Source organism: Argopecten irradians, chromosome 13 (genome assembly GCF_041381155.1).
Source record: "Argopecten irradians isolate NY chromosome 13, Ai_NY, whole genome shotgun sequence".
Lineage (NCBI taxonomy): Eukaryota > Metazoa > Mollusca > Bivalvia > Pectinida > Pectinidae > Argopecten > Argopecten irradians.
In genome coordinates this window covers 30502776-30526725 of record NC_091146.1, presented here as the reverse complement: position 1 = coordinate 30526725, position 23950 = coordinate 30502776, and the positions used below count along the sequence as shown (strand labels likewise).

The 23950-nt window shown below is 35.8% G+C and overlaps 1 protein-coding gene across 1 annotated transcript; it reads left to right on the top strand.

Moving 5' to 3' along the window:
• The first annotated feature begins 5525 nt into the window (after positions 1 to 5525).
• LOC138305453 (uncharacterized) lies at positions 5526 to 22618 on the top strand. Its single transcript, XM_069245687.1, has 3 exons — positions 5526 to 6563; positions 15967 to 16082; positions 17105 to 22618. Exons 1-3 carry the CDS (start codon positions 6125 to 6127, stop codon positions 17195 to 17197), a joined length of 648 nt encoding a protein of 215 aa, XP_069101788.1. The 5' UTR covers positions 5526 to 6124; the 3' UTR covers positions 17198 to 22618.
• Positions 22619 to 23950: the final 1332 nt, after the last annotated feature.

The following is a 23950-nucleotide window of genomic DNA, read 5'->3' as shown; positions in this document are numbered from 1 at the left end:
GTGTAACGGTAAGTTCGATAGATAGTGTCTATCTACGTGTCTGTGTTAAATGAAACTGTGCGTCATCCGTTGGTCTGTTGTTTGTCACGTAGCGTGTTTGTCATTATTTGTATCCAAGTGTTTCCTGGTCTCGTCCGTCTGCCTTGTCCGCCCATCATAAATTATTTTCCAATTTGCTTTTTTTTTTTTTATTTAATAAATGAACATTTTCGAGTACGTCCATTTTCCAATGCGATTCATTGGTTTTCTGTATCCTCGATACTCCAATGGAGTAAAGTACTTATCACTGCAAGTATTTATAGTTTTGATAATGAGCTTGTCGCCAGGGATGATGAGTTTAATGACAGTGATAGGAAATCCCTGGTTATCGGGGAAGGTTTTTATCTGTGTTGTTGAAATACAATTTTTAATATGCATTTCGACGAGCTGTAACGTCATACATCCATGATGCGCATGCTTTTTATTTTTGTGTATTTTACTTGTTTTTTATTTTATTTTTTTGTTTTTATTTTCTTTTATTTTAAAAAGTAAAAATGAGAATCAATCCATGCGGAGGGAATATCAGACAGAATTAGTTAGATAATCCTGTTGTGTATGTCATCGTGCAAACTCAGAATTAAAATTTTTTTCTCTGAAAACTCGTGTTATTTAAAACATTCACAGTATATACATTATATACATTCTATTTGTCTTAATACGTGTTAATTATTACATAATGTCATCCATGAACGAATTGTTCATTTAGCTGAGATTCATTATCGAAAAATTGGGATTTTAAATTTATGCCAAAGCTGCCTCTATGATAGAGTTATTATATGTGACGTAAATTATTGACCTTGCTAGTTTGTATACAGGTCGAAATCCTTTTGAAAAACCAATCAGATTTGATAAACATAAGGTGTGGAAATTATTCAATATGATTACATACATGTACAAACATGTTGTATTGCCTTCACAAACTTTTATTCATTTCACAAAATTTATGCGCACTGTTAAAATTCTTGGTTTTTTTTATGCTGTGTGTGTGTTTGTTCAGAATGAAGTCATACCTACCAGATATAAGTTTACATAACGTAAGTGCACTTCGCATTCTGAAGAGTAATAACTGAAAGCTTTCACGCATAATTGTCGTTTTGTTTATTTTTTTCTTTTTTAATGATTTTGGGAAGCTGACGTAGATGGTAGGACTCAAGTGAAAATGCTAGATTGAAGCTGAAGGTTACAGAGAGGCTGAGTACCGAATTATACAGTATCTCTTAAAATGAGCTCCTTTTCGTTTCGCTGTTGCTCGCTCTTCTTCTTTTGTGTAAGATTGAGCGTAATCAAATAAAACGACAAAACAAGTATATGGAGTTCATTTAAAGAGTACAGGAGTATTTGGTCTATTTACTGGACGGTAATTATACCAAGCATATATCTGTCAGCATATCCTATCATAGCTACTGGAAATAATGCCATTATGTCAACTCTATCTCACAAATAACCAGCTATTACATATGTATATCATTCTCGGAAGATTTCTAATTGCTATGGGAGCAAGATTTTGTATTTTGCTGGGTTGAAGATATTGGTTTTAAATATGGGAATTCATGCTCCTGGTACAACCACGCATACGAACAGTCTATTGTGAAATTGTACTCAAACTCTCCGAGTTATAAGAGAGAGGACAAATCTCTCTTTAAAACTGTGAATATGATGGAAAAGGATTAATCCTTCCATGGATCATCACAAAAAGTTTGTTAAAAATAACGTCGGGCAAGCCTGGGTTTTTCCATTTTTTGTGGTCGCTCCGGTAGAATATCTCACCCTGATCCCCACCCCCCCTTTATTATGATACTAATCCTAAGTACTGAAGCCGTAAGGCTTCAAGCCGAATAAACACTTTGAAGTATTGAAACTCCGGTACATAAGCAAATTGTAAACCAATATTCACACTGTAAATGGTTTAATGATTAGATAGTATTGTCGACATTTGGCACTCAACACATTTTAACACCCTTAGGCTTACGCCCACCCCCGATTTGTTTTCTCGTAGATAAATGGATAATATTTAGGATGCCTAGACGCCACGATTGAATGGTATTGTGTATCTATTATAAACATAAGCTGATGAATTTAGTGTTTTCCTTCAGTAACAAACAAAAATAACTTAACTGAGAACTTAAAGGGAAATTCGCTCAGGCTAATTCTGTTTACATAACAAGAAGCAACATATGGCAGAAATGATATTGTTCTACATTTCTTATGAAACATCTAAAAACTTAAAATACTACATATTGTACCGTTTGACCGGGTCAAACGAGTTTGATGGCGTGTCTTAAAATAGCACGTTACTTCAATGTAAAACTGAGAAGTATTGGTTTTAAGAAAGATAAATACCTAATAAGGTAAACACACTACTGCAGGAGCGTCCGAAAACGATATCTTTCATTCGGATACAAGTAAGTATGCCTCATGGTGGTAATGGCGGACGCAGCGACATGCGAGTTTGACATCTAAACACATGTCACAAACCATGGCTTTTCAGGCATATCATCAGAAGACGGCTTTATACTATACTGATTGCGGAGACTAAATTTTAAGGTTCTCTTAAAGAACAATTTTGTACCGTGAGATGATTTTTAATTAGGTTACTATGTATTTTTATTTAAAACTGCGTGTTCATAAAACAGATATAATAGAGATTCAAGATTCAGAAGAATTTTATATGTATTTTTGTTGTTAATCAGGATATTATACCCAAGTCATCACCATCAGTCCCAAATGATATAACTAACCTGATGATATGCTCTGTCGGCGATGGAGCATCTTTAATCACGATGGCAAAATATCATTGTGATCAATATGTCGCCAACAGCCCACCCTAGACACAACGAGCTATCTAGAGACACGGAAAACTTCGAAAACCTGGCTAATGAAAACGAATGGTCACAGCTATCGATTGCTAACGAACGAGCGACGTGCTAATTTACCATTATGTACAGAGGTGATATGACATGACCTTGGTTTATTTGAAGGTCGTCAGGTTTGTAATCCATACCCGTGTAATTATGATGTATATAGATAATATATTATATAGAGTATATGGAGAATATATCGAGCCGGGATAGATTTTATGGGGTAATATTTCTACGTAACACCGTTCAGAATTAAATGAACTATATACATGTATCATAATTGCGATGATTATTGCTATGCATTTAAAGATGCTCCACCGCCAACAGAACATAAACGATACTCATCATTTGAACAATAATTAGGGTTTGATCGTGTGTATATATATATATATATAGGTCTAATTAACACAAAAATTAATATGAAATAATTTATTTAATTTGCTTTTTGTGCATGCGCAATCAGTACTTTATTCCATACAAGACATAGAGGACGCATTTAATTATTTTTAATATTTTTATCTTTAAGAAAAATTAGAATCTGAAACTTTTCAATGTTGGTAATGGTGTAAAGTAATTATTGTTAATCCATCTTTACACATTATCGTGATATCCCCGCTTTCATAAGTGACTCGTTTCCGGTGAAACGTTATGCCATTATATCAGCCAATCAGACGTAGATGGCATTTATTTAGGCCAATGGAAATACATGTTAAAAGCAAGATTAATCAGCTCATTTAAAAACAGTGTTGTATGCAACAGAATAAGCCCCACTTTATTGTCCCTTTAAGATTTCCCGACATATGAGCATAACCACTTTATGTGTGTTGGTGTTTTTTCTCCGGTTACTCCGACTTTCCTTCACCTGAATAACCTACAGAACCTTGTACGTCCTTAAATGACACTAATGGTTAATAGGAGGTTTAACTAATCTGACAAAATAAAACATAATAAAACAGAGAAATATAATTTCTTGGGGGAAAAATCATGAAAAGAAATATGGATTTGAACGAGGACTTGACACTATAGATTCTTACTAATTTAAATAAACTTTGCAATATACCACCTATGTACTAATTAGCGAGAAGACCATGTCTGCTAAAAGCATCGATTCGTGATGGTTCTTTTGTTTATTTATTGGAAAAACTAATGTCGGGACAATTATTTGTTTTAATTTCTATGCAAATAAATTCGGGGTTAAAGAAGCATACCCAAGGCCTTGATAGCGGACATCATGAGGTTTAATTAAGCATAATCTATAAATGTTTATTGATGTTATTGTGAATATAGATCCTGGTGAATATCGATCCTGGTGTTCGAACTCATACGGGACCAATTCAGAAGATGCGAAAAAAGCAATATGATAAAATAATTGTTTGTCTGATATCAACATAAATAAACAAAGAATATTTGTAACTTTAATTAAATTTGCGAATTAGGCATTATATTGATTTAACTCAGTGACCCCTGAAGATTCATAATGGACTTTCCTGGTCTTTGAATTAGAAGAGTTCAAAAGAGTCTATAGGGTATTAAGGTAATAGAAACTAATTGTGGATTTTAGTTCCCAAAGTTGACAAGTTTTTTTAAATGGGTTCAAAATTCTGAATAGAAAGGGTACTTAAAGTGAATAGTGTATACCATTTTCGTATTTCTATATTGAAAATACAATTTATCTAAAACTTTACCAATTATCTGTTCTATGAATTCTACAGTTGCCGTAGCGTTTGAAATTCATTTTGAACGTTGTTGGGTTTATTTTAAAAAGTTCAGGGATAAATGTCTTTCAATATAAATGTTAAAAATACATTTCGCTTGCAGCATAATGAATCAGTTTATCAAGAAAAAAATATTTTTCTATCATCATGTATAACACTACAATCTGATTGAAATATAGATCCTTAGACAACATCCCATAAGGGGTCACGTTCGGATGACCTTTTACCACGTGTACTTCAGATCAAATACATTTTCTACACATTCCTACGTCAATTGACAAAGCCATTTCGTCCCAGTATACATAAAGATTTAGCTTTGTTATGCGAGATTAATACGTGTAAGAAAATAATTCGGGCAGCTTTTTCAAACGTCCCCAGTCAAGATTCTAGCAGTGCCAATTTGATTGGCAATTTCCAAAGGTCATCTTGACGTGACCCTAATGGGATGTTGTCGGATCCTCTTATCAAACGTAGTGATAATAAGGATATGTAGTTTAATCAGATTGATAACACTAGGTCAGTGTTTTCACCTACCGCGGTAGCTTAAGAGTTACTGAAATGCACCATGATCTTAGTAGTATGTTTGACTACGCATACTGCAGTCTCCCAAAACACGTGACTTCAGACACGCAATATAGTGTAGGTACGCCGGGTGGCCATCCTTAAACGACATTGACTGTTAATTCGACGTAAATAAAAAAAAAAAAGAAAAGATATTTGAATACTGAAATATTTCGAAATGGCCCCTTATTCTATTTAGGCGCTATATGATACTGTACTGGGTTTCTCAGGATTGGGTCCACACCATCGTCATAAACCCAAGAATCGCCGCTGAATCGTTCTCAAACGATATAGCGGTGTCCATAAAGCAATCCAATCGTATAATATTTATTACGTTTTTTGTTGTAGATTACATCCCTGATCAAATTCGTGTCATATGGACTCGGAGTCAATGAGTAAGAGGTTGATATGAGGAAGGATTAACGACACCGATAATAAAGCGACATTAGTGAAAGTGTTTCGTCGACACTTTATTCTCCGTATTTTTAGGAATGCCCGGATGTGGCTTGGTATGGCTGTTATATACTGACGGGAGTATTTTGATGTGTTAATACTATTTTCACGTGTGTGTTATAAACTTAACAGTATTAAATACCATCACTATAGAAACTGTCGTTTTATTCCTCGAGGATAGCTTACCAGACATCATATGAAACATCAGTGGAACATCTTCAGATATTGATTTTTAACAGCAAACACTGTCGTGATTTTTTAAGAAATTCTTAATGGATATTTTACCAGACATTATATGAAACATCAGTGGAATATCTTTAGATATTGATTTTTTTGTTCAAAAGGATTGCATAAAACATGTACCAAAGCGATGATGGAAAACCGTACTTCTAGAAATATTTGAAATTTTCTCCTTTTTTCAAAGATTGATTCAAACTTATGTTTGATATATCCTGGTAAGCTTTTAAATATTTTTTATTGTGTAAGAAAAAAAACAACATGACAGACTCGCCTATACATATCACAGAGCCAGTCGGTATCCGAAATGACCCTCCGATAGTTCGTGAGATTACGGAGCCACGGAGATTACGGAGAATCACGGAACCTAACGGACGAACAGACGCTCGACGTTCGGACACAGGCAATGTAATCCATGTTGGCCATCCTGTTCCTCAACGAAGACAAACTTATAGCGGGACGCCAATACAGTACGAAGACCTTCAGGATGTTCATTTGTCTATACCAGAAGTGATTCCACCGGATAATGACGTAACTTCTGCCAGTGGCGAAAAGACATGGCAAAAGGTCGGGTCACTTACAGACTTGGTACGATTTCATTGTCAGCGATTATACTCCAGTGCTGGCGGGAGGAAAGACCTAGGGCTGTTTTATAACAAAGGTCAATTCTACGCCATGGAGGCTTGGTGTGGGCATATGGGTAAGAAAATGAACACAATTATTTATATTTTTGTTGTTGTTGTTGACTTAATCTCGTTCTCACTGTCAGGACTCTGATAGAAGTCTTCAAAGATGCATGCCTTAACCTCAATGAGACAGGAAGCCTTTACAATCTGATTAAAACTCAGATCCTTATTATCACTACGTTTGATATGAGGATCTGACTACATCCCATTAGGGGTCACGTCCAGATGACCTTTGGAAATAGCAATGCCGGAATTTTGACTGGGGACGAAATAGTTTGAAAAAGCTGTCAGAGTTATTTTAGCCTACGTTGTCATGTATATATTTACATTTTGCCACTGCGACTTCCATTACTCTAATGATAATCGTGATCTGCATTATGAGCCAATAAATGCAGCCTAGACTTGATGTAGTAATATTAATATCTAAATAAATGAACGTGAGTCTTGTTTACTGACACCATGTTAGTCCGCGCGGGAAAATTGACATTATAGTTGAATGAACCATTTTGGTAATGAAACTTATGAAAATATCTTTTAAATGTCTGGATAATTGAAAGTATATTTTTCCAATTTCTTATAGGGACTAATTTTTATCACATTGAACTTAGCTGTTGAGGTTACATGTATGTGTCGATAGCTATGCTATGTGTTTGTGAGGAAATAACGGAATTTCATTGTAAGGTAGTTAGAGAAACATTTCTAGAAATATATCAAAAATTTCCTCTCCTCAAAAAACAATGACGTAATAACCAAACTACCGAAGGCTATGTTTCGCCACAATCGGGAATATTCGGCTTGTTCCGTAAATGAGTTCCCTATTTACGGAAAGTGCCGAAGGTTCTCGATTAATCTTCATTTGCTCCAGCCAAAAATGCCTATACATGATGTATGTGTATGGTTATATGTGTAATGTAACTGTCACTTACACTACGACACAAAGTTCCCTATTTACGGAAAGTGCCAAAGGTTTCCGATTAGTCCACTTTTGTCTCCATTTGCTCCTGCCAAAACGCCTATACGGCTATACAGATTTGTGTCAGTAGTGAATGTGATAGTTACGTGTAATCAACAAATAGTAATGCTATACAGATAGCCAAATATTGATCGTAGCTGATCAGAGGAGCGCTGACATGTTACACATAGCTGTTCTCATTAGAAGTATTGTACATCTAAAGCAATATATTGATCCTCGTATTTGTTTTCTTGGATCTTGAGACAGCAAAATAAATAAATAAATAAATAAATAAATAAATAAATAAAGCGAAATAATAACAAATAAATGACAATACATATGAAAAGTAACAATTACATACAAACTGACCATTATAAGAATTCCTTTCGAACACCTCTACAAACATTATATGACAATACACGTCATCAAATTGTCAAATTTTCCCGATACATGGCACTATTTTACGATCATGAATTTCTGTCTAATGGCTATATATATACCTATACGTACAGTTGGTAGTAGACTAAAGTTTAGACCCTGGTAAACACCGGCGGGGTGCACTCCGTTTAGACTATTGGATACAAGGAGTGCACAATATATAGACTACAGGTAGACACGGAGTGCACGATATATAGACTACAGGTAGACACGGAGTGCACGATATATAGACTACAGGTAGACACGGAGTGCACGATATATAGACTACAGGAAAACACGGAGTGCACGATATATAGACTACAGGAGTAGACACGGAGTGCACGATATATAGACTACAGGTAGACACGGAGTGCACGATATATAGACTACAGGTAGACACGGAGTGCACGATATATAGACTACAGGTAGACACGGAGTGCACGATATATAGACTTTAGGTAGACACGGAGTGCACGATATATAGACTACAGGTAGACACGGAGTGCACAATATATAGACTACAGGTAGACACGGAGTGCACGATATATAGACTACAGGTAGACACGGAGTGCACAATATATAGACTACAGGTAGACACGGAGTGCACGATATATAGACTACAGGTAGACACGGAGTGCACGATATATAGACTACAGGTAGACACGGAGTGCACGATATATAGACTACAGGTAGACACGGAGTGCACGATATATAGACTACAGGTAGACACGGAGTGCACGATATATAGACTACAGGTAGACACGGAGTGAACGATATATAGACTACAGGTAGACACGGAGTGCACGATATATAGACTACAGGTAGACACGGAGTGCACGATATATAGACTACAGGTAGACACGGAGTGCACGATATATAGACTACAGGTAGACACGGAGTGCACGATATATAGACTACAGGTAGACACGGAGTGCACGATATATAGACTACAGGTAGACACGGAGTGCACGATATATAGACTACAGGTAGACACGGAGTGCACGATATATATAGACTACAGGTAGACACGGAGTGCACGATATATAGACTACAGGTAGACACGGAGTGCACGATATATAGACTACAGGTAGACACGGAGTGAACGATATATAGACTACAGGTAGACACGGAGTGCACGATATATAGACTACAGGTAGACACGGAGTGAACGATATATAGACTACAGGTAGACACGAGGAGTGCACGATATATAGACTACAGGTAGACACGGAGTGCAACGACTATATGACTACAGGTAGACACGGAGTGTGAACGATATATAGACTACAGGTAGACACGGAGTGCACGATATATAGACTACAGGTAGACACGGAGTGCACGATATATAGACTACAGGTAGACACGGAGTGAACGATATATAGACTACAGGTAGACACGGAGTGAACGATATATAGACTACAGGTAGACACGGAGTGCACGATATATAGACTACAGGTAGACACGGAGTGCACGATATATAGACTACAGGTAGACACGGAGTGCACGATATATAGACTACAGGTAGACACGGAGTGCACGATATATAGACTACAGGTAGACACGGAGTGCACGATATATAGACTACAGGTAGACACGGAGTGAACGATATATAGACTACAGGTAGACACGGAGTGCACGATATATAGACTACAGGTAGACACGGAGTGAACGATATATAGACTACAGGTAGACACGGAGTGCACGATATATAGACTACAGGTAGACACGGAGTGCACGATATATAGACTACAGGTAGACACGGAGTGCACGATATATAGACTACAGGTAGACACGGAGTGAACGATATATAGACTACAGGTAGACACGGAGTGCACGATATATAGACTACAGGTAGACACGGAGTGCACGATATATAGACTACAGGTAGACACGGAGTGAACGATATATAGACTACAGGTAGACACGGAGTGCACGATATATATAGACTACAGGTAGATCACGGAGTGCACGATATATAGACTACAGGTAGACACGGAGTGAACACGATATATAGACTACAGGTAGACACGGAGTGCACGATATATAGACTACAGGTAGACACGGAGTGCACGATATATAGACTACAGGTAGACACGGAGTGCACGATATATAGACTACAGGTAGACACGGAGTGAACGATATAATAGACTACAGTAGACACGGAGTGCACGATATATAGACTACAGGTAGACACGGAGTGCACGATATATAGACTACAGGTAGACACGGAGTGCACGATATATAGACTACAGGTAGACACGGAGTGCACGATATATAGACTACAGGTAGACACGGAGTGCACGATATATAGACTACAGGTAGACACGGAGTGAACGATATATAGACTACAGGTAGACACGGAGTGCACAATATATAGACTACAGGTAGACACGGAGTGCACGATATATAGACTACAGGTAGATACGGAGTGCACGATATATAGACTACAGGTAGACACGGAGTGCACGATATATAGACTACAGGTAGATACGGAGTGCACAATATATAGACTACAGGTAGACACGGAGTGTACGATATATAGACTACAGGTAGACACGGAGTGCACGATATATAGACTACAGGTAGACACGGAGTGAACGATATATAGACTACAGGTAGACACGGAGTGATATTATAACTACAGGTAGACTACAGGTAGACACGGAGTGACGATATATAGACTACAGGTAGACACGGAGTGCACAATATATAGACTACAGGTAGACACGGAGTGCACGATATATAGACTACAGGTAGATACGGAGTGCACAATATATAGACTACAGGTAGACACGGAGTGCACGATATATAGACTACAGGTAGACACGGAGTGCACGATATATAGACTACAGGTAGACACGGAGTGCACAATATATAGACTACAGGTAGATACGGAGTTTACGATATATAGACTACAGGTAGATACGGAGTGCACAATATATAGACTACAGGTAGACACGGAGTGACGATATATAGACTACAGGTAGATACGGAGTGAACAATATATAGACTACAGGTAGACACGGAGTGAACGATATATAGACTACAGGTAGACACGGAGTGCACGATATATAGACTACAGGTAGACACGGAGTGCACGATATATAGACTACAGGTAGACACGGAGTGCACGATATATAGACTACAGGTAGACACGGAGTGCACGATATATAGACTACAGGTAGACACGGAGTGCACGATATATAGACTACAGGTAGACACGGAGTGCACGATATATAGACTACAGGTAGACACGGAGTGCACGATATATAGACTACAGGTAGACACGGAGTGCACAATATATAGACTACAGGTAGACACGGAGTGCACGATATATAGACTACAGGTAGACACGGAGTGCACAATATATAGACTACAGGTAGACACGGAGTGCACAATATATAGACTACAGGTAGACACGGAGTGCACGATATATAGACTACAGGTAGACACGGAGTGCACGAATATATAGACTACAGGTAGACACGGAGTGCACGATATATAGACTACAGGTAGACACGGAGTGCACAATATATAGACTACAGGTAGACACGGAGTGCACGATATATAGACTAACAGGTAGACACGGAGTGAACGATATATAGACTACAGGTAGACACGGAGTGAACAATATATAGACTACAGGTAGACACGGAGTGTACGATATATAGACTACAGGTAGACACGGAGTGAACGATATATAGACTACAGGTAGACACGGAGTGTACGATATATAGACTACAGGTAGACACGGAGTGCGCAATATATAGACTACAGGTAGACACGGAGTGCACGATATATAGACTACAGGTAGACACGGAGTGCACAATATATAGACTACAGGTAGACACGGAGTGCACGATATATAGACTACAGGTAGATACGGAGTGCACAATATATAGACTACAGGTAGACACGGAGTGCACGATATATAAACTACAGGTAGACACAGAGTGCACGATATATAGACTACAGGTAGATACGGAGTGCATAATATATAGACTACAGGTAGACACGGAGTGAACAATATATAGACTACAGGTAGACACGGAGTGCACAAGATTTAGATTACAGGTAGACACGGAGTGCACGATATATAGACTCATATGCGCCATGCTTTTTTTTCTTCAGTTATTTATTGGAAACTATAAGGTTTGATGAATACAGTTGTGGAAATCATTCAAAGGCATGGACAAACATGTATGATGCCTTATACATGTATATGTATGTAAGCCTAGTCAATAATAACAATGTAACAGGATGCATGTTTTAGATGTACACCTACATGTTTAGATGGAAATATATCTGCAGAAGTCACTTTACAATTACTAATAACACTGTGAAAATGTGAGATGAAATTGAAATCATGCATGGTCTGACCATATGTACTCATTTCTTTGCACTGTAAGCGTAAATGTAATGATTTATGACAATACTTCCAAAATTCGTTTAATTGATTTCTTATTTGACTTTGTAAGATTAAACCCTACTCATTTTAAGCATTGTACAAGTGATTCTCAAAATGTTGATGATGAATAACACATGAAAAGCTCTTCTTGATTCTTGAGTATGAAAATTACGGCTTATATAACTTTGTGATCAGTACCTTACAGTATAATGTATATTCGTTTGACAGATTATTCTATTATTTTTCACACGTATTTGATATAGACACACATACGGTATAGCATGTTTCATGTAATTTATATCTATTTATAGATTTTCAATGTAGGTCAGGTCATCTACCGGTCGGTACGATTACTTAGCGCGTCTAATCCATCCATGGTGTCATCAAGGTAATAGTATGAGTTGCTCGAATTCACACCAAGGCTACAAAGAATCTGACAAATTAACGACATGGTACCTGGCTGTGCTCCCAACCCTTGGGATCCGTAATACTCTTACTGAGTGTAGTATGTGTATAGCTACATCAATACTCCATAGAATAACAATGAAATGCAGAGGCGTATCTTGTTGTCTAAAACAATACATCGTCTTCACCACGCAAGTTGCTATCGATATTTGATTAAAAGATTAAACAGTTGACAACAATGTTATGAGCATATATTTACTGATAAAAATTCTTTCTCGCTCATTTTCCTCTCTGTCTCTCTCATCTCCCTTTCTTACTCTCCCTCTCGCACGCCCTTTATTTTTCTCTCCCTCTCGCACGCCCTTTATTTTTCTCTATCAAACATCCTTTTACCGCACTCTCTCACACCCCTTCCCTCACTCCCTCTCTCACACACATTCTAGCAATCGCACACACTCACTCTCGCACACCTTTTCATAGCCCCACACTCTTTCAAACACTCGATCAAATATACAAAATGTATATGTGCGAAGGTCAATGGTAGACTAAGTGGGGGCAGGTATGTTTTGGTACTTTTCGCACCTGTGTTTGAATTTAATATTAACAATAATGCTGACCATTCAAAATCTACATATCAGACACGGAACTGTTATTCCTGTGTATCTTAACTATAACACATAACAAAAACAAGAAATAGTTAGTAGCAATATCGATCTTATTTCCAGCTGGATCATTTAAATGTGCATCAGATTATTGAAATTATCCTTATTTATGTGAAAATCTATTTTCAAAAATGCAATCTACTTGTCTTGTGTTCTGTGACAGTTCTACAGCGTTTCATTACGTGTGACACAAGGGACTGGGTGCTTTAATACCAAGTTATGGAATTGAATAACTTTAAAATTGGTTACAAAATAATGTTAGTAATCGCTTAGTTAGTTTTTGTAGGAAATATTAGATCTCCCATTAAAAGTACAAACGCTAGTATTACGCAAGGGTCAGTTGTAGGTCCATTAGTATTTATCATTTAGATTAATGACATATTTGCCAATCTTCAAAGTCTTTCAAACCCCCATAAACAATGGCAAACCTTGCTGGTATTCCGCAAGGGCTACATTTAAGCCAATTAGTATTTATTCTGTAAAGAAATGACATACCTGCTAATCTCAAAGATGCTCCACCACCGACAGAGCATAAATGATATTCATCATTTGAACAAAAATGGTGTTTAATCGTGTATATATATATGCCTAACTAACACAAAAAAATAATATAAGATAATTTATTTTGCTTTTGGTGCAATCAGTAATTCATTCCATATAGGACATAGTGCCCCGAAAATTTCGGAATGCAATTAATTATTTTTAATATTTTATATTGAAGTTAAATGAGAAGTTCACACTTTTTAATGGTGGTAATTGTGTAAAGTAAATAACCTTTGTAACTGAAGAAAAATACTAATTCGTCTGCTAATGTTTTTACCAGAAATATTTTTTTCAGCTGTGGAGCATCTTTAAAAAGTCTTTCAAAACCTTAGTTCTAGATATTAACGAAAACAAAATTAACAATGGCAAAAATGGGGCAGAAAAAAATAGTAAAATTAAATCTCCGAATAATGGAAGATATATTTATTTCCAATTTTGAACCATCAGGTACTGTTGATTTTATCAGCAGAAATGCAATATTCTATAATCAGGTGACCAACTGTTTGAAGGCGAGAGTAATTTTCATCTTTTACCATTTTCATTTTACTGTCTTTGTTAATTAAACGTATACAATCTACCATTAGGCCTTGATGTAGTTAAATTCTTTAATTAATTTGATCTTTTATATCCATTGTGTGATGACCACTGATTTTCAACGTTCAATCGTTTTAGTGCTACATATGTATCTGCTTAGCATAGAAATGTCACATATTACAACATTAGTTGATTGTTAAGATTAATGCATTATCATGAACAGTTGATTCATTATTTATCACGATTCTCAACAAAGCATAGAAATGTCGTAATATCTCAAGTTTGAACGAATTCCTCAGGTTTAGTGCATTTTATAAACAGGTCGTCTACTGTTTGATCTCAAATAATCATGATATTCAACGTTTATGATTATGGTTTTACTTTATTCACTGGGCATAGAAATGTCACATGCTACCATAATACATGTATCTTCAAGTTTGGACGAATTCGTCTGGTTTAGTGCATTTTTATATTCTTCTGCATAATATCAAATAATCATGATTTTCAACGTTTATAATTATGATTTTACTTTATTTACTAAGCATAGAAATGTCGCAATCTACATAGACTTAATAAGATTTTTAACCATGTATGTCGACGAATGATTTGCAACGTTCATATACACTGCCCTGCAAAAGGTATGTACAGGTGCAGTTTTACAAACATACATAAAGTACAGAAATGTGTAAATCTTGTTAATATAGGCATCAGTATATATTATTTATCAACTTCTGTATCTTCTCTAACTCATTAATTGCTTTTTTTGAGAGTTTTCTCAGATATAAATTGACAGCAAAATCAAACATATGTGGCAGAACTTGTGTATATACACTTATCATTATTATCGATGTTCTAATCATGCACAAGATCTTCAAGATTGGTTGAAATCTTACCTTTAGTACACTTTTATAAACAGGTGTTCTATGGTTTGATCTCAAATGGTCAAGATTCTCAACTTTTATAATAATCATTTTGCTGTATTAAAAAGGGATATACATGTCATATTCTATAATAAGATATTCATGTTTAGTTGAAATCCTTAGCGTTAGCCCACTTTCTTATAAACAGATTGTGATCCATCGTTTGATCTCAAATGTTCATGATTTTAAGCTTATATAGGTATTGTAAGCATTGCGGAGTGGCAAATGATTTGCAACGTTTGCAGTCATTTTACTCTATGTACTTATTATTGGGAGAGGACTTTTATAAGTCATGATAATCAATCAATCCATACCAATCATATTCCGTCTTTGCATATTACAGAGTTAGCTCCCTTGCGGGTAGGTATCGATTGTTACGTCATTATTTTTGAGCGCTATTTATGTCATTTTCTCCGAAAAATATGATGTTACGCTCGCAAACACATGACGTCACAATCAATACCTACCCGCAAGGGCAGATAACTCTGTAATATGCAAATTAGAATGTCACATTCTACAGTAAGATCTCCAGGTTTGGTTGATTCCCCAGCTGTAGTGATTTTGTTTTATAAATAGGTGGTCCGCTGTTTGAGGGGGATATAGAGGATCTGAACGGACGCGCACACGTGATGTGCCCATGGCATTCATACATGTTTGACCTCCAGACCGGAAAGAATAATCTAGGAATGAAGGTAAGCAGAACCTCGTTAAGTCGATATCCTCGTTAGAATGTATACTGTTTTTGTTTTGTCATCAAGACAAAATTACATTTTTTTTCAATTGTTTTGAAATCTTAGCAACAATTTGCAATGTATATACAAGGATTGGTTTGTGTTTGGTAAGTTTATTAACAGCCAAAGTAATTTAATTTTTATGAACGTGCCAGGTTTAGATGGACTGACAAAACATTAACATAACTATATATAAAATACGTAATTAGTACTATACTATAGTAGTATCTAGTACTAGATTTTTGTCATGCTTGTTTGTTTGTTTGTTTGTATGATTAATTAACGTCCTATTAACAGCTATGGTCATGTAAGGACGGCCTCCCATGTATGCGGTGTGTTGCGTGTATGTTGAGCGAGGTGCGTGTTTTAGGAGACTGTGGTATATTCATGTTGTGTCTTCTTATATAGTGGAACTGTTGCCCTTTTTATAGTGCTATATCACTGAAGCATGCCGCCGAAGACACCAAGCAATAAACCCCACCCGGTCACATTATACTGACAACGGGCGAACCAGTCGTCCCACTCCCTGCATGCTGAGCGTTAAGCAGGAGCAGAAACTACCACTTTTATAGACTTTGGTGTGTCTCGGCCAGGGGACAGAACCCAGAGCCTTCCTCACAGGGGCGAGCGCTCAACTTAAGGCCAAGCATGCAAAATCAATACCAGAATATCAAGGCTATATTGATATAAACATTTAGCTTACGTTTATTTTAATATTGACCGTAATTAGGAACATGTTACGCGCTATTGTCAAATGTTTTGCATCGTTTTATATCCATCAATTATAAAAGGGGCGAAAAACAATTGATAAATGAAGAGTAAATAATGGTTTTAATGTTCCAATGGTATGTTGCTAGAAAAAGTACAAATTAGATTATTGTAGGCCATTTAAAATGTATTGAATGTATTAGTTATAATACCATTTATATGGAAAATGAAACTAAAAAATCTAGTTGTAATTGTTTGTTATTTTTTTCTTACAGCAAGAAATTTTCCAGGTTAAGGTGGAGGAGGGCATTGTTTATGTTTTGTACGACACAGACCTATCAACGACCCCTATCGGCAAATCGGAGTGACAGTTGTCTCCCCTTGTATCCATTTACACATACTGTAAACCGACCTATTTTTGGCGAACAATTATTTAGAATCAACAAAATTATCATAGCGAAGAAATTTTAATCACAAAGACAATCTTACTTTAAATCTCCATGAAAATACAACAAAACTGCTATAGCAAAAATAACTTGGTTTAAAGATGCTCCACCGCCGACAGAACATAAATCATATTCATCATTTGAACAATAATTGGTGTTTAATCGTATATATATATGCCTAATTAACACAAAAATAATATAAAATAGTTTGTTTCGCCTTTGGTGCGTGCGCATTCAGTACTTCGTTCCATATAGGATACAGTGCTGCGGAATTTTTTCGGGATGCAATTAATTATTTTTCATATTTTTATCTTGAAGTAAAATTAGAAGCTCAAACTTTTCAATGGTGGTAATGGTGTGTAAATAACTTTTGAAACTGAAGAAAAATACTAAATCGTCTGCTACTGGTTTTGATAGTGAAATAATACCATTTGTCAACGGTGGAGCATCTTTAATGTAAAGTGAAATATTGAAAGATTTCCGAGAAAACTTTGTTAAGTCTTATTTAAAGGAAATTAGAGAAAAAACAACTATTCTAGATTTTGTACACTCAAGTTAACTAACATATAAACATAACATTTTAATTTACATGTTGATATATAACAGTATATATTCCGAATTTACATATCAAAGAGTTATCTGCACTTGCGGGTAGGTATTGATTGTGACGTCATGTGTTTGGGAGCGCAACGTCATACATTTCGGAGAAAACGACGCGAATTGCGGTTACAAAATAATGACGTAACAATCGATACCTACCCGTAAGGGGGCTAACTCTGTAATATGCAAAGACGGAATAGTAAATGTAAGATCAACTTCTTTATATAGTTTATGTTAAAATAACTGAGGTGCCATTCTGTAATCTGTATTTGGATATTACAGTCCTCATCTTGTGGGTAGGTATTGTTTATGACGTCATGTGTTTGCGAGACCAACGTCATTCTTTTTAGAAAAAAATGACGCGAATTTCGCTCACAAAATAAAGACGTCACAATGGTACCTACCCGTAAGGGAGATAACTCTGTAATATGCAAAGATGGAATACACGACACAACTAAAATATAAATATGTGAATAGTAATTGCTCGAATTCAAGATTGTGCTGATAAGTCGATCAGCACGCCCTCCGGGCGCTGAAGTTTGAATGTGATAATTTAGGTACACGTACAAATGTACATGAATCTAGTATCAATCACAATAATGACAATCTAGCAGGTTATCAAACGATGAACGTAGATATGGATATTAAATTCGAACAATATATATCGATAGGAGAAATATGTTTTTGTGTACAAGAGATATTTTGTGGATTTCCTCCATTTACAGCATCTTTGTTATTGTTATCATCTGGATTCCTACTATTCGTATTTTATATTGAAATAGCTTTTTGGTGCATTGAATCATTGAAGTAAAGTAGCTAAATATTTATAAATGGAATATTTCGATCATGTATTATGAGTGTGGAAAAAAATTGTCATATATATTGTAGTAAGTTATATATGCATTGATGTCACTTATTTTTAACTTAATTTGGTTTGTAAACAAAATTTATTTCATAACCCAATGAAGTTAAAAATTAGTAACACCAATGCTTATAATTAATTTTAGACTACCTGATGACATAAAATACGTTTAAACGTGCGATTCCATTAACTTTCCAATGGATTATTTTTTTTCTAAATCAATACGCAACATTGACGTCTCTATGGTGACGTCATGAAAACGTCGGGTTTTCGCGCCATTCTCGGATTTTCTTTTCTTCATAGTATGTGAAGAAAACATATCTGCTTATCAAAAAGTCGGATTAAGTATGAAAACAAATACAAATGAACTGTTTTACTATATATACTCCGTCCATTATGAATATTTATAGTACAATGTATTTGGCAATGTTATGGTTTCTATCATCAATAGCATGCTTCTTCTGATGTCTCTAGTATTGAAATGTGACATTGTATATACTACATAGCGGGTAAATATCGTGGATGGTTTATTTTCCCTATATTTACATTTTCACTGAGATCCGCCAATTTTAAAGAATTCACTGACATACATCAGAGCCATAGTTCAAAGAATTATAGGAATGAGTTGACCGTGGAATTTAACATCCACGTATATGTTTTTTTTAGGAAACCGCGAAATGTTGACCCCGCGAATTTAAAAGCTTACTGTAAACGCATTTATTTTCAGCGTAGTCAATATTTAGCGCAAATACGAAATATTGTGAATTATGATTTATTACACACTATTCCAAATCGTTGCATTTAAGAATATGCTGTTTTTTCTGAAAATTGGAAAATAGATCGCAGCATAAAAAGCAACTCGTACACCTTCCATCCTATCCCAAGACGGTGGGACCTTTTGATTCTAAATTGTGAAATTCAAACCTCTCAAAAAAGAAGTACGCGATGGAAAAGTGAAATAAAATTGCCGCAAAAAGTAGAACGCGATGGAAAAATGAAATTAAATCGCTGCAAAAAAGTAGTAGGCGATAGGTAAGTGAAATTAAATCGTCTCAAAAAAGTAGTACGCGGTGGAAAGGTGAAATTAAATCGCCGCAATAAAGTAGCACGCGATAGAAAAGCTAAATTGATGCCTTCTATTGGATTACCTCCTAAAGCATTACCGAAGGATATTGATACGGAAAACTTCAATCGAAGGCCTATAAAGTGTGTAATGCTGAACAGGGTAGGATGTAAAATCCAATTAATTGTATCTTTCACGACTTGTTCCCGATCATCTTATACAGACTACTCGATAATGTTGAAACGGAAAATTAGCAAAACGTCTATTGTATTGTAATAGCAATAGGGCAGAATGTTTCTATCTCCATTCCGATAAATTGATGGGATGTTTTAGTGTCCGTGTAAATGGACGTGAATTACAGGTCTTTCTGTGCTATAAGGAACCAGAGCCTAATGTGGTGATATTATTGTTAGAAGCCCTGATCACATAATACTCCGCGTGGTATACAGTTACCTCACCCCCGTAATATGTTTGCTTGTGTCACTAGTGCGAAATGGATTATTGTAATGGCTTTGTCAGCACGAGGTCCATGTAGATAATTATATACATGTACAATGGCGTGACTTCAGAATTCGCGGACGGCGTGGCAAGATGGCTACCTTCGTTATAAATATAGCTTTCTTAGGTACGTGATTTTATGAACATCGAGGTTTTTATTTTTAGCTCCCAAAATTTCGCAAAATTAATTCAACAATCATTTAATAAGCTCTTTTATGTATCTATATGCATGTTATGGGATTCCGTCTTTGCATATTGCAGATCGATTTACCAGCTCATTTGCGGGCAGTTATTCATTGTGACGTCATTATTCTGCAATCGAAACTCTGAAAGTATGACGTTACGCTCGCAAACACATGACGTCACAATCAATACTTACCCAAAGGGGCAGGTAACTATGTGATATCCAAAGTCATAATTGTAGAGGTGTTTATCAGTTTATGTTTAAGGAAACTTAGTGGTTTGTAAATATATTTTGGATCTATAAAATGTTAGACGTATGTGTTTTATTTTCATTTTGTAAGACTGATTTTAATTTTTTAACAATTTGTAGGTATATTGTATAACCTCTCATTTTTTTGTGGGTCGTATTCTCGCTATTTTTAATATAATGTACACAAACCCACTTTCATAGCATTTTCAATGGAAGTCGCGTTATGTATTATATAGTATGTACATACAATGATTAGAGTATTAAAGCATGATATTGGTCGGGTTTTACACAGGATTGGTGGAAATATCATACAAAATATTGTCCAAAGACACAATATTATTATATTGCTTTCTCTTCGGTGAATATCACAGTTTCTTTTCATATAAATGTACGTTTGGTTTGTTACTCTATGCTAGAAATTACACTATTTCTTAGAAAAATGCAACGGAACATAAGCGCCTTTCGCGCTCATGTCATTACGCTTATTCACATACGGTGCCACACGATGACTGAACTGTCATTCTGTATCCACGATATTATATAGGTGAGCCTCGTTAATCCAAGCTTATTAAAATTAGACTTGTAATCCCGCCCCACTACGATCAATAATGATACAAGATCTAACAACATCCTGTTCGGGGTCACCTCAGCATGATACCTGGCCTAGAATCGGAACATCTCGGGACATACTATATATAGATAGTAGCCGTTTATATGTCCGCGTGATACAACCACACCGAAAATTTCGTAGGCGACACGTTGATTGGCTAACCGTCTAAGGGGTCAAGCTGAGGTGACCCCGAACGAGGAGTTTTGAGATATTGCATTGGAGCGTAACATAGAATATCGTTGTGGAGTGGAATTACAGGTCTAATCTCAATTATATTGTCGATAATCCGGACACGTTCGATCCCATCATTAACCATCCGGATTACGAATGTTCCGGAATGCCAAAATCTGTATTCTAAGTCAATATATTCCGTCTTTGCATATTACAGAGTTAGCTCCCTTGCGGGTAGGTATCGATTGTTACGTCATTATTTTGTGAGCGCAATTCATGTTGTTTTCAACGAAACGTATGACGTTACGCTCGCAAACACATGACGTCACAAACAATACCTACCCGCAAGTGCAGATAACTCTGTAATATGCAAATTTGGAATAACGTGAAGGTATTTTGTTCCCTAACATTTACGTCCGGACTGTGAGTTTCCGGATTATCAATAGTCTATATGTGATTGCGCGAATTCAAGGCAATACCAACTAAGACTGTGTATATTTGAATGCGTTAATTTAAGTTCACGTAATGTAATTTATCTTACGTCTGAAGTTGTATACATCATTTACAACACCCTACAAGGAGCAATTGTCATGTTTTTGTCTTCTAACATCAGTTTCATTTTCGCAGGAGATAGTTTTTATCACCTTACAAATAATATCAAATTAGACACTGATCATGTGTACTGGATGTAGAGTGAATATTAATGGATGTGTTTTCGCAACAAAGTTATGTGTGTTTTCAAAATACATTTGTACATAAAAAATTGATGTTTTTTTTGTCTATGAAAGATTACATATTAAAATTCGTCATTTCGAATTTTGACTGCAATTCGACCCTCATTAATCCATGAAATATAGGGTATATCCGTTCGATTTCATCACTTAAAATTATTTCGAATTAAAAAAAAGTTTCGAATATTTTCGAAGACTCGTAGAGGAAAGATGTACATTCAGTCATATTAATGTCATTGCTAATGGTTTGGTATGCATATTCTTGATTGTCAATTGGAACGCTGTGATACGATGTTTTAGTTTCTTTGTAAGTATTTTGTGAAACCGCTGAAGTATATTTTGTAAAAATATTGTAAAATAAATGTGAATTTTGAATTGAAGTGTTATTATCTGTTTTTAACTTTGACATATTAAAGAAAAATGAAATCGGATCTTAAAGATGCTACACCGCTGTCAAATGGTATTTTTTCTTTATCAAAAGCATGCGGCAGATGATTTATTATTTTTCTTCAGTTACAAAATTTACTTACTTTACACCATGACCACCATTACAAAGTTTGAACTTCTTAATATTTTACTTCAAAATACAAAAAGAATAAAAATAATTAATTGCGTCCCGAAAAAAGTTCATGGCATTCCTATATGGAATGAATAAATGACTACGTATGCACCAAACACAAAATTAATTATTTCGTATGTATTTTTGTGTTAATTAGTCGTAAATATACACGATAAAACATCAGTTATTGTTCAAATGATGAGTATCGTTTATGCTCTGTTGGCGGTGGAGCATCTATAAATGCATAATAATAATCATCGCAATTATGATATATAGTTTATTTAATCCTGGACGGTGTTACGGGTAGAAAATACCCCAAAAAAATTATCTCGGCTCGATAAATCTCCTAAGACTCTATATAGTATATTATCTATATACATAATAAATACTTAAGCAATAAACTGTTACCAGATTGGACATACAGTTGATTTGAAGCCCATCCGGAAGGAAGATAAATAGAATGGCGCCCGTTAGGGCGCCATGAATATTTATCTTTCGGACGGATGGGCTTCATATCAACTGTATGTCCAATCTGGTAACAGTTTATTACTTATATTTCCATTACGATCATTCAAATTCAAAACTATACATGTATATCTTTTGAATTTCCCGCTTGCGCTAGTGTTGACGTCACCAAGTTCAATAAACGGAACAGCCATAGCATCAGATTCTGAATATAGTTCAACACAAAACGGTTTGAAACAAGCTAACAAATGAAAATTATGCGATAATATTTTTTATACATGTTATTTTGTCAATACGATAATACCATTAGATTTCATAGACCGCACAACTTTAAAACCACTTTTAAAAATATTTGACCGTTATGTATAGGCGTAAGTATACAGTGTATACATTCTCAGTGACGCAGCGGAAACGTCAAATATTCATACTCTTGACCAGATTGGAGTTCATAGCCAGATATTGCCCATCTGGTTTAACATAAATTAAACGGGAAACTGAAAGTAGAATGGAAATATACGACTATGAATACCAACTTGATGACGTTAAAATAAAATCACGTCATGTCATGATCACCTTGTACATAATGTTAATTAGTACGTGCGCTCGTCCGTTAGCAATCGAATTTGGCTTATGGCAAAGAGCAAAGCTGTGACCATTCGTTTCATTAGCAAGGTTTCGAAGTT

Coding starts and splice junctions, on each gene's coding strand:
- LOC138305453 (XM_069245687.1), top strand. CDS start 6,125: ATGACAGACTCGCCTATACATATCACAGAGCCAGTCGGTATCCGAAAT. Junction 6,564..15,966: donor GGCTTGGTGTGGGCATATGG/GTAAGAAAATGA, acceptor TTTTATAAATAG/GTGGTCCGCTGTTTGAGGGG. Junction 16,083..17,104: donor AGAATAATCTAGGAATGAAG/GTAAGCAGAACC, acceptor TTTTTCTTACAG/CAAGAAATTTTCCAGGTTAA.